Source organism: Monodelphis domestica, chromosome 2, assembly GCF_027887165.1.
Source record: "Monodelphis domestica isolate mMonDom1 chromosome 2, mMonDom1.pri, whole genome shotgun sequence".
In the NCBI taxonomy this organism is placed as follows: domain Eukaryota; kingdom Metazoa; phylum Chordata; class Mammalia; order Didelphimorphia; family Didelphidae; genus Monodelphis; species Monodelphis domestica.
Window position 1 is genome coordinate 129,041,572 of NC_077228.1, and position 12,939 is coordinate 129,054,510.

At 36.3% G+C, this 12,939-nt stretch overlaps 1 protein-coding gene across 2 annotated transcripts in view; it reads right to left on the reverse strand.

Moving 5' to 3' along the window:
- The window catches only part of SLC30A10 (solute carrier family 30 member 10), a 62,449-nt gene that overhangs the window by 6,936 nt on the left and 42,574 nt on the right, over positions 1-12,939 (reverse strand). For both annotated transcript variants that reach the window (XM_056815958.1, XM_001375521.4), the window contains exons 2-3: positions 12,429-12,506; positions 2,621-2,860 (exon numbers count right to left, since the gene is read on the reverse strand). In XM_056815958.1, coding sequence (XP_056671936.1) covers positions 2,621-2,860; positions 12,429-12,506 — 318 coding nt within the window. The remainder of the gene's footprint in view (positions 1-2,620; positions 2,861-12,428; positions 12,507-12,939) is intronic.

Consider the following 12,939-nt stretch of genomic DNA (forward strand, 5'->3'; position numbering starts at 1 on the left):
GCAATGGGTTCAAATCAAGAAAACATCTAATGCCCAGTGGACTTACGCGTCGGCTATGGGGGGTGGGGGGGAGGAAAAGAAAATGATCTATGTCTTTAATGAATAATGCTTGGAAATGATCAAATAAAATATATTAAAAAAAAAAAAGATTGGCCAGGATGGCAATAAAGAAAAGAGATAAATGTTGGAGGGGATGTGGAAAAATTGAGACACTAATGCATTGTTGGTTGGAGTCGTGAATTGATCTAACCATTCTGGAGGGCAATTTGGAACTGCCCAAAGGGCTATAAAATCCCTACATATCCTTTGATCCTGCAATAGCACAACTGGGTCTGTATAAAAAAGAAAATAAAAAAGGAGAAAGTACCTAGTTATACAAAAATATACAAAAATACAAAAAAATATACAAAAAAATACAAAAAATTTAAAGTGAAATTTTAGCTGGGATTTAAAAGAAGTCTGGGAAGCCAGGAGTTGGAGATGAGTAGGGAGAGCTTTTGAGGCATAGAGATAGCCAGTGAAAACACCCAGTGTCTGGAGATGGAAGATCCTCATTCTTCCCTGCTAGTATGTGAGCTAACCCAGAAAGTAAATTAGCCTTTATAAGATCAGAGTGCCAGGTCTTTGGAGTCTCATAGTGGGACTCATAATCCCATTAGCTGGGCTACTAGTGGAATATTATTGTTATTAATACTATCTCCATCTTTTCCTTGCGTCATATTTTATATTTTAAATATATTTGTACATACTTAAGTATACATGCTTTCTCCCCAATAGAATGTAAGCTCACTGAGACAGAAACTGTTTAGTTTGTGTTTTTATATCCCCACTGCCTAGTACGGGAATGAGGAAGGCACGGGAATAAGCCTTTACATAATGTCTTCTATGTGTCAGGCACTGCTAAGCACTTTTTACAAATATTACCTCACTAATAATCTTCCAGGTAGGTACTATTATTATCCTCATTTACAGTTGAGGAAATGAAAGCTAAAAAAAAGCATAAGTGACTTTTCCCAGAGCCACACAGCTAGTATCTAAGGCTGGATTTGGACTCAGATCTTCCTGATTCCAGACCTAGCACTCTATCCACTGTGCCACCTAGGGCTTAATAAATGTTTGTTGGTTGACCAATTCAAACTTATATATTGCATTGGTAAATACAGCAATAATAAATTTGCACAAGCCAAGAAAGCAATGCATACAATGACTATAATAATGTAAATGAAAAGAATAACCACAAAATAATCAGTAATAAATGCTGAAAAATCACAAAAAAGCCTGGTTCCAAAGAAGATATGATTAGATATACCTATCCCATTGACTTTCAGAGGGGAAAAGGCCATGAGTGGAATACATTGCAGATATTTTGAATTTTTTTAATATATTATTAGTTTTGCTTACTTCTTCCTTTTTTTGGTCTTTAGAATATTATTTGTAATATGGCATGACTCTCTGGGAGACAGGAGGAGAAATACTAGGAAAAATTTTGGTGATATTAAAAAAAGACAAAGATTTTAAATTTATTTTTAAAATAATAAACCTGTACTATATTAATATATATTCCATTTTCTTGTCTTGTGGCAGCTACCACCTGAAAAATGGCATAATGACTTTACCCTGACAACATTTGGATTATTCCCACAGTCATTTCACTTAACATTTTTAAAAAATAATATACTCAGATCTGGAGCTCAGATTTACACAACCTGTCTAACAAAATCAGAAACCTTTGTGGTGGACTCGGCAAAGAAACTCAGATCAGCCCAAAAAGAGGTCAAGAATGATCTGAATTTTAATCCAGCTATTTTCACATTCTGCAATAGACTACCTTGGCCATACATAAAAATTCAACTAGCAAATATGCTGAACCTAGAACATAAATGCTTGTTTGCCTAGGAGCAACAAGAGAACAAAGGTTCTTGACAAAGGGGCATTGAAGGAATCATTTCATTCATCTCATAAGGGTGAATAGAACAAGTGTTGACTATTAGAGTTCCATGGTCTCAATTCATAGAAACACAAAACAAAAAGGAAACAAATTCTTGCATATGAATGCAAATATATGCTTGAGTTTCTACCACTCTAGAATACTGAGGAGTTCAGAATACATAAATAAAAAATCTCCCTAGGAGTGTGGCATAGTGGATAGAGAGCTGACCTAGAAGCCAGTAAGACCTGGGTTCATGTCTCACCTCACACTGGCTATGTGAACATGGGCAAGTCATTTAATGTCAAAAGGCTCTAGGCAACTAAGACTATACATTAGTAAATAGATGCCAAACTCTTTTGGTATTGGAATTTCCTCATCTGAGATATCAATGAAACTGTAGGTTGAGTTCATATGTCCATCTCGATTATTAAAATTATATTGTGAAGGGGCAAGCAGGTGGCTCAGTGTATGGAGAACCAGAGCTAGAGATGGGAGGTCCTGGGTTCAAATTTGGCCTCAGACACTTCCTAGCTGTGTGACCTTGGGCAAGTCACTTGATCCCCACTGTCTAGCCCCTTACCACTGTTCTGCCTTGGAACCAATATTTTGTATTGATTTCAAAAAGAAAGATAAGGGTTTTTTAAATTATATTGATAAAGGTACCACAGATTAAAACCAAACTCATCTTACCCAATTCTTCCAAATTGATGCCTTTGGGAACCATCTGTAGCAAAATGGATGCTGTCTCCTTGATGAGTGGAAAGGCAGATGACAAAATGATGATGACCATGATAATAGTGAGGCTTGGGTCAATGTAGCACTGCCAGTTACATGGAGCATTTACATCCAAAGGAAGCACATAGAAGATGATAGCAGCGATTACCACTACCACAGATCCTAGTGCATCTCCCATGACATGCAAAAGAACACCTATCAGAAAAACATGTGGAAATTGCAACGGTCAAATGAAACCCATCAAGAATTCTACACAAGTTCATTAAGATTTATGTACACATTATTCTGTGAGAAAGCGATAGTTCAAAAAGGCATACAAATAACAGTGCCATTATTTTTCAGAGTCATCAAGTAAACAAAGCATGCATTATGGACTTCACTGTACTAAGTTCTGGGGCTACAAAGAAAAGCAAAAATAACTTCTGCCTTCACAGAGTATACTAAGTAGGAAAAGAATATACAAACAATTATGTATAAGTAAGCTATATGTTAGATAAATTGAAAGCAATTAAAAGTGGAGCAGCTAGGTAGTTCAGTGGATAGTCAGATCTGAAGATGAAAGGACCTGGGTTCAAACTAACCTCAGACACTTCCTAGCTATGTGACCTTAGCAAGTCATTTAACCTCAATTGCCTAGCTCTTATCATTCTTCCACCTTGGAATCAATACCTGTAGTGATTCTAAGACAGAAGATAAGGGTTTAAAAAAGACAAGAATCAACAGCAATAGAAGCAGAATGTGTAACAAATATACACAGTCAATCAAAATGGAGAAAAACCAATTTCTGGTCATTTTTGTTAAATAGAGAGGTTGGGGGAGGGAAGGGACAAGGTGGAATACTATAGATATGAAATGTTAACTGTACTTATAGAACATGTCACTGTAATATTAGCTTTATTGAGCTATTTAATTTTGTTACAAGAGAACTATTACAAAGTGGGAATAATCTAAATATTTATAAAATAAAAACACATTAATAAAACTTTTTAAAAGGAAAAAACCACATCACATGTAAGATCATCACATCTTTGCATTCATTTGACATCCTTCATGCAATCTTGGTCATTTTTGTATTTTTCCTAATTGTTTCGAGTGTGTTGGCATTGCTCTTTCAAATAGATGGCAAAGAAGAGCAGGGCTCATGATACCTATTTCCGATTTACAATTATGAGATTTATTTTCATTTTTTTACAATTTACCAATAGGAAAGGAATTTATGAGTAAACAAAAGATGGAGAGTATCATGAAATGTAAAATGGATAACTTGAGTACATTAAACTGAAAATTTTTTGTATAAATAAAACTCAAAGCTATAAAATTGTGTACACCCTTAGGCACAGCAATATGTTTCCCAAGGAAATCGAGGGAAAGGAAAGGAAAGGAAACTATAAGTTCCAAAATATTTATGGCAGCTCTCTTTGTGGTGGTAAAGAATCAGAAATCAAGGGGAAATTTATCAATTGGGCAATGGCTAAACAAATTATGGTATATGATTGTGATGAAATATTACTGTGCTATAAGAAACAATGAGCAGATTAATTTTTTTTAAAACTTGGAAAGAACTACATGAGGTAATGAAGAGGGAAATGAGTAGAACGAAGAGAACATTATGTATAGCTACAGATTTAATATTTGAATAACTTGTGAATGTTCAGCTCCAGAAAATGAACTGAAAATTGGAAATATGAAAGATATAATATATATGTATATACATATATAAACTGTTTCCTGGATGATGCCTTCTGTGGGGTGGGAAGGGGAGGAAGGACCTGAGGTCCCTAGAAATCAATTCTATTAATAAAATTGTTTTTAAATAGACAGCAAGTTTCTTAAGGGCAGGGTCTATATTTTATTATTATTTTATACTTCTGCTCACTGTGCCTGTTAAATATGTAGAAGATGCTCAATAAGTATTTTTGCTTGATTTGAGTCACAATCCATCTGAGGTGGACTATTTTTGTCTCTGAATCATGAGTATAGTGATCAGATTTGAAATCCAAAGATTCAAGTTCAAATACCAACTCTATCACTTGCTTCTTGTGTAACCTTTGGTAAGTCATTTATTTAATCACTCTGGGTCTCATTTTCTTTATCAGTAAAATGAGGGGTTGGCCTATTTGATCTTTTTTCCTTCTTTTTTATTAACTAATTAATTTAGAAAAATTTTACATGGTTACATGATTCATGTTCTTTCCCTCCCCTTTTCCCTCCTCCCTCCCAGAGCTGACAAGCAATTCAATTGAGTCATACATGTGTCATTGTTCAAAACCTATTTCTATATTATTAATATCTGCAATAGAATGATCATTTAAAGTCAAAATTCCTGATCATATACCTATCAAACCTTGATCATATGTTTTTCTTCTGCATTTCTGCTCCAACAGTTCTTTCTCTGGATGTGAATAGCATTTTTCTCATAAGTTCCTCTGGATTGTCCTGGATCATTGCATTGCTAATAGTAGAGAATGGACTATATACGATCTTAAAAGTCCTTTATATCTCTACAGCCTACAAAAGTTATACATTAGTGTTTCATATAAAACTCCTGAGAAATCTCTCCATTTTCCCAAAGAATCATTCAGGGCTCAAAGCTCAAGAGGATCTTAGAATCAAAGAATTTCAGAGATGGAAGGGAGTTCAGAGGCAATGAAATCCCAACTATACCCAATAAAAACAGTCCCCTTTACAACATACCTGACCAAAAAATTAGCATTCAAATAAAAGAACTGAGGCTAAGAGAGAAAATGTGATTTTTTTTCAGTTAACAGAATTTTAGACTTGTAAAGGATTCTATTTGCCCCTAGTCCAGCCCATACCTGAAAAAAGAAACCCCTCTACCAGATACCCCAACAAATGGTCAACCAGCCTCTTCTTTAAGACTTCCAATGAAAGCAAATCTATCTCCAAAGGCAGGTTCCATTTAGAGACACCTGTCTCTGATCTTTTTGTTTTGTTTTGTTTTTTAAAAAAATTTTAAACCCTTACATTCTGTCTTAGAACGAATACTGTATATCAGTTCCAAGGTAGAAGAACAAGAAGGGTTAGGCAATAGGGTTAAGTGACTTTCCCAGGATCACATAGTTAAAAAGTGTCCGAGTCCAGATTTCAACCCAGAACCACCCATCTCCAGCCCTCAATCCATTGAGGCATCTAGCTGTCCCCTCTGGGTTTTTATTGACACAAAACCTAAATGTAACTCATTTTTCCTCAACCACTTAATTTTTTAAACTAAATTCACTGAACACTTCTGAAATACTGCTGTGCTGTATTGTTTGACCTCCAGACAATTGTGAGATTCTGAAGTCTATATAAATTAACTCAATGACAACCTATTTTATAGAGTGGGACTAGTTGGTATAGTTCAATAAAAGTTCATCATCTGGAAGATTACTTCAATCACATGGTTGGTCACAATGCTGCTAAATATTCCAAAAAAGGAATCTCCAGAATTCTTTTCATTATCCCAGTTGCTAACCATAAAAAGGGCATTATACAATCATGAATCATGAATCATGAATTAGCATCAAGTAACACTTCTGGACTTTGACATCATTTCTGCTCTGATTAGTTCATCTAGCATTTGGAAAAGTCACGTATTTTGTTCAGCTTGCTGATAAACAGAAGAGTCTTTTAGTTTAGCACAGTATACCTACCACTTTCTAGATTATACTTATGGAGTTAAAAAGGTATTTTAGGGTTAGAATAAAGCAAAAAACAAAAGATACTTTGAGTTAAAGAGAAAGCAATTTTCCAAAAGAATTAAAACGTGTTTAAGTTCCATCTGGTTACATACTAGATATTTGTCAGGATAAAAATATTCATTGTCTTCTTTTCAAGTTCAATTTTTCTACATCTTATCCTACCTGCCCCTATAAGTCAGATAACAAAATAGTACAAAATAAAAGTGTTGGATTTGGAGTCAAAGGAGTTGAGTTCAAATCCCAGCTCTGTTACTTGCTACCTGATGATATTTAGCAAGTTACTAAAGCTTTCTGCTCCTGCTTTCTCATCTATAAATTGAGAGGTTTGAAGTAGGTAGATTTACAAGGTGTCATTCAGCTCTAAAACTATGATCTGTGACACATAACCCTGTCATTAAATCTTGGGATTTCAATTTCTTTGTAAATTCAAGTTAGAGACAAAGATAGAGTCTGAGACATGTGGGATTTGCTCCAACACAGTCTCTGATTTCAATTAGAACTGGAAACAGAAGAGAAAATGGAGAACTAACATCTTTTAGCTGTAAGACACTTTCCCAGTTCTGGAGTCACAGTGTTATCATTTAAAACAGCTGCTTACATGATGAAAACTTAACAGTGCTATAGACTGTGTGCAATGTAGGAAAAGATAGGAGGGAGAATAGGTACCTAAGGGTATGATCCTACTGTCTAAAGTAAACTATTATGGAAATAGTATAACACTTGCGTCTGGTTCTAGCTCTGCCATTAACCTAGCCTGTTCAGCCTTTGAGAAATGACTTGACCTCTAAGTTAGACATATTTCCTACTCTGGAAAATGAGAGGGCTGGACTAAGTCATCTTTAAGGCTCTTTTCAAAACTAGTGATATGAGGCAGCTAGGTAGCACAGTGAATAGAGAGCTAAGACTGGAGTTGGGGGGACCAGGATTCAAATCTAGCCTCGTGTATTTCCTAGCTATATGACCCTGAGCAAGTCACTTAACCCCAATTGCCTGACCATTGCTGCTTCTTTGTCTTAGAAGTGATACTAAAGGTTTTGTTTTTTTTTTTTAATGAATGATTTTATGTGGTTCTAGGCTCATCCTTAAACATAGCCCCAAGAAAGCCTAAAGAGATGCTGGTGATATTGGCAAGGTTCAACAGATTTGTAGTTCAAGGAGCTGTAGTCTTTACTTTGATGTTCACAGTATTCATGGCACAGATAAGTTGGAGGAAAAAGACTTGCCTTGCTCAGCCCTACTAACAAGTCATCATAAATATTTACTTCCTTATATATTGAGAGGTTTGAAGTAGGTAGATTTATAAGGTCTTAATCAGTTCTCCAGTAATCTCTTATTTGGATTTTTGACTAAATATTATTAAGATCTCTTAATGTTCCCTATATTTTTGCTTCCTTGCTTTTATTCAATTCAACAAATTTGATTAAACACTTATTGGTGCTTGAAAGCAACTGGATGTCCTAATGGGTAGAGTGCTAGACTCAAGTCGGGAAGACCTCTGTTTGAATCCTGCTTCAGACGTTTACTGACTCTGTGACGCTAGGCAAGTCACAACCTCTGGCTCAATTTTCTCAACTGTTAAATGGGGATAATAACAACACCTATCTTCCAGGGTTGTTGTATGATATGCAAATGCTATGTCAAATGATGTAAAATGTATACTGTATTTCATAAGCTTTAAAACATTATTAGCTGAAAGGTAGTAAAACATTTAAGTGCTTACTATATTCTAGGTGCTGTGCTACATGATGCCTGCCCTCAAGGAGCTCATATTCTAATGCAGAAGACAACATGAAAATAATTATGTATCTAAAAGATATGTACAGGGCAAATGAAAGGAAATTGGAGGAAAGACACTAATGGTGAGGAAAGCTGAGAAAGATCGATAGGGGGACTTGGGATGAGCCTTGAAGCCAAGAAAGTCAGGAGGTAGAGGTTAGGAGAGAGAGAGTTGTAGGTATGAAGAACATTAAGTGAAAAATGCCCAGAGCCAAGAGATTAAGTGTCTTATGGGAGGAACAGAAAAAAGGAAGATCAGTGACAGGTTTGTTTGTAAGTGAGGTGTCTGGACCCAGCACTTCATTAATGTAGGAAACTCCCAGTGAGAAAACTGCAACTGTTTTTGCCCTAAAGGCTTAGTGTTGCCTGGAACATTGAGAGATTAAGTGGTTGGCCCAGAGACACATTATCAGCTTTAGAATTTGAACTCAAGTCTACATGACTCAGAGATCAGCTCCTCAACCTGTCAGACTATGCCTTGCTCTCCTTCTTACTAGGAATACAAAGATAAAACAAAACCTTTCCATTCCTTACATTTCTTGTTTTCATTGTTCAGTCATTTTAGTGGTATCTGACTCATCATGGCACCATTTGGGGTTTTCTTGGCAAAGATACTGGAGTGATTTGCCATTTCCTCCTCTAGGTCATTTTAAAAAAGAATAAACTGAGGCAACAGGATTAAGTGACTTGCCTAAGACTCCTGGTCCAGCACTCTATCCACAAAGCTGCTTAGCTATCCCTAAACAGGTTGCTATTTTTTTTTTTATCATATCCAACACTTCATCAGACCATTTGGGGTTTTCTTGACAACAATACTAAATTGGTTTCCCATTTTCTTCTCTGGACCATTTAACAGATGAGGAAACTGAGTCAAACAGGGCTAAGTTATTTGCTCAGGGTCACAAAGCTAGTATCTGAGATCAGATTTGAACTTAGGAAGAGAAATCTTCCTAACTCCAGGTCTGAGTCACCTACTTGCCCTTAAGTTTCTTGTATCCTACTGAAATTTTGCCAAATGCACCATTACCTCCACACTCCTTTCTCCCTAGCTATAACTTTAGGGATTATAATAGATCCTCTACCAACTTTATGGATTTCAAGATGAGAATAAAATAAAGTCACTGAAGGAAAAATAATAATAAATAAAAAAATAACCAAAAAATTTTAAAAGTACTGGGTTCCACTATTCGATAAAAACTGCTGGGAAATTTGGAAGACAGTATGGGAGAGACTAGGAATAGATCAACACCTCACACCCTACATCAAGATAAATTCAAAATGGGTGAGTGACTTAAACATAAGGAAGGAAACCATAAGTAAATTGGGCAAATTGGGTAAACACAGAATGGTATACATGTCACACCTTTGGGAGGGGAAAGGCTTTAAAACCAAGCAAGACATAGAAAGAATCACAAAATGTAAAATAAATAATTTTGACTACATCAAACTAAAAAGCTTTTGTACAAACAAACAAACAAAACCAATGTAACTAAAATCAGAAGGGAAACAACAAATTGGGAAAAAATCTTCATAGAAACCTCTGACAAAGGTTTAATTACTCATATTTATAAAGAGCTAAATCAATTGTACAAAAAATCAAGCCATTCTCCAATTGATAAATGGGCAAGGGACATGGATAGGCAGTTCTCAGATAAAGAAATCAAAACTATTAACAAGCACATGAAGAAGTGTTCTAAATCTCTTATAATCATCAGAGAGATGCAAATCAAAACAACTCTGAGGTATCACCTCACACCTAGCAGATTGGCTAACATAACAGCTATGGAAAGTAATGAATGCTGGAGGGGATGTGGCCAAGTAGGGACATTAATTCATTGCTGGTGGAGTTGTGAACTGATCCAACCATTCTGGAGGGCAATTTGGAACTATGCCCAAAGGGCGACAAAAGAATATCTACCCTTTGACCCAGCCATAGCACTGCTGGGTCTGTACCCCAAAGAGATAATGGACACAAAGACTTGTACAAAAATATTCATAGCTGCGCTCTTTGTGGTGGCCCAAAACTGGAAAACGAGGGGATGCCCATCAATTGGGGAATGGCTGAGCAAATTGTGGTATATGTTGGTGATGGAATACTATTGTGCTAAAAGGAATAATAAAGTGGAGGAGTTCCATGGAGACTGGAACAACCTCCAGGAAGTGATGCAGAGCGAGAGGAGCAGAACCAGGAGAACATTGTACACAGAGACTAATACACTGTGGTATAATTGAACGTAATGGACTTCTCCATTAATGGCGGTGTAATGTCCCTGAACAATTTGCAGGGATCTAGGAGAAAAAAACACTATTCATAAGCAAAGGATAAACTATGGGAGTGGAAACACCAAGGAAAAGCAACTGCCTGAATACAGCCGTTGAGGGGACATGACAGAGGAGAGACTCTAAATGAACACTAATGCAAATATTATCAACAAAGCAATGGGTTCAAATCAAGAAAACATGTAATGCCCAGTGGATTTACGCATCGGCTATGGGGGGTGGGGGGAGGAAAAGAAAATGATCTATGTCTTTAATGAATAATGCTTGGAAATGATCAAATAAAATATATTATTAAAAAAAAAAGTATTGGGTTCCTTATATCTACTTAAAGATATTTAAATGCAGGTCTAAACTGAGCTAGTTTTAGATTAATTGGGGCTGGGGAAATAATGTATATTACAGAAAGATTCACCACAGGACTCCTTCCAAAATTGAGTTCCCTGTTGTTGTTAATCATTTTTCAGTTGTGTCAGACCCTTAGTGGTTCCTTTTAAGGGTTTCTTGGCAAAAATACTAGAATGACTTGCCATTTCCTTCTCCAGCTCATTTTACATGAGAAAACTGAGATAAACAGGATTAAGTGACATGCTCAGGGTCACACAGCTAGTATATGAGGTCAAATTTGAACTGCAGTCTACACCACCTAACTGCCAGTGAGTTCCCTAACACACTGAATATGTGATTTTTAAAAAATTATGTATACAGTTATCTGTTCATATGTTGTATTCCTGCAGCATCCAGATCAAATGGTATTTTAAAGTATTTAAAGTTTTTGTAAAGTATTTAGCACTCCTCCCTAAAGTTTTGTGTTCCTTCCCCTCCCCCAAAAAATGTTATCCTGGGGACTCACCACATTGTGTTGTACCTAGTATGGGCACCTGATCAGTTTGAGTCCTATTGCAGCTCAGAGCTGCAGAGCTCAAATGATGCCCCAGCCTCAGCCTCCCGAGTAGAATGGACTACATGTATGAGCCACCATGCCCAGTCTGAAGTTGAATCTCATTAGTGGTAGATTTCCTAAAGTCAAGGATAGAGTTTTGTGTCTCTTGTGATCCTGTCACAAGGCTTCAATGGTGCCAAAGGTAGGCTTTAGGTAAAATTTGGACTCAGATGAGAAGTACTCTAAAGCAGAGATTCTCAACTTTTTTTTCTTTTTTGGTCTCATGAACTCCATTGGAAGTCTCCTGAAGCCTATTGATCCATTCTCAGAATAATGTTTTAAATACAAAAAAAAAAATTACAAAGGAAAGTTATCATATTGTCATGTAGTAATCAAGATATTTTTTTCAAAATAGCAAGTTAATGGAACCTAGATGAAGAACCCCTGCCTAGACTAGTCCACTGGTGAAGTTTCTAGTCTCTAATTGATTTAGATTTAGAGTTAGAAGGAATCTAAAAGTTACCTAGCCCAAGCCTTCTCTCTCTCTCTCTCTCTCTCTCTCTCTCTCTCACACACACACACACACACACACACACACACACACACACACACACACACGTGCTCTTACTACACAGTCTTAGAGATAAAGAATCAGTGGCACAGAATGATTAAGTGACTTATACATTATTAACACAGGCAGTATACTGTAAGTGGCAGAGGCAGGACTGGAACTCAGGTCATCTGAGTCCAAATCCAATGGTCTTTCCATTAAAGCACAATTCTTCTATAATTCTACCCAAAATAAACTCTATAGAATAGAATATACCACTAGGGAAAGTTGGGAAGGAGTGAAAAATAAGTAGAAGAATAATTATTAGTAAATGTGCTCTTCTATGAGATATCATCAGTATCACTCTAAAATGTCCCAGTGACATCATTAGCAACCAGTCTCTCCCCTAGAAATGCAATGAGTAAGAAATTCAGGACCGGCCTTGGATACTTTCAAATTTCTCTCTTCTTGACAATCAAAATGAAATGAAAAATGATGGTGCAAGCATGCACTGACACAAAGATTATGTTTTTTGATTTGTTTGTTTGTTTTTTTAAGGAGCTTAAGATAACCTACCTCTGATATTCAGGGCTTCAGACTTTTTCTCTTTTTTTATATTCTCTTCAGGTTCATTCTGGATGTTCAGGGAATCACCTGCATTCAAAGAAGAAACCTTGTGTTGTGTATAATTCTACAAACAAAAAGAATCAAGGGACTCAAAAACAATTTTTAAACCCTTATCAGATTATCAGTGTCCCCTTTATCCTCTCTATCCACAGATGCACCCACGTAGGCACAAAAAGCCTCCCTCTACTACAAACAGAACAGGGCTGGTTGGCCTTGTGATTGAGCTGTGGACTTTGTTCACTCTTCCATTCAAATTAAAATCAATTGAAAGATGGGTCAAAAAAAAAAAAAAACAGAGCCCCCTCCCTTTCCAAGTCCCCTAGACCAGAGGAAGGAAAAAAGAAAAGATTGTCTCTTATAAATTACATGAAAATAAAGGAGAATGCTATTGTCTGAACTTTTGAGTGTGTGTGAGAATGATCTCGATAGAGAATAAAGGTAATAACAAAGATGTGGAATA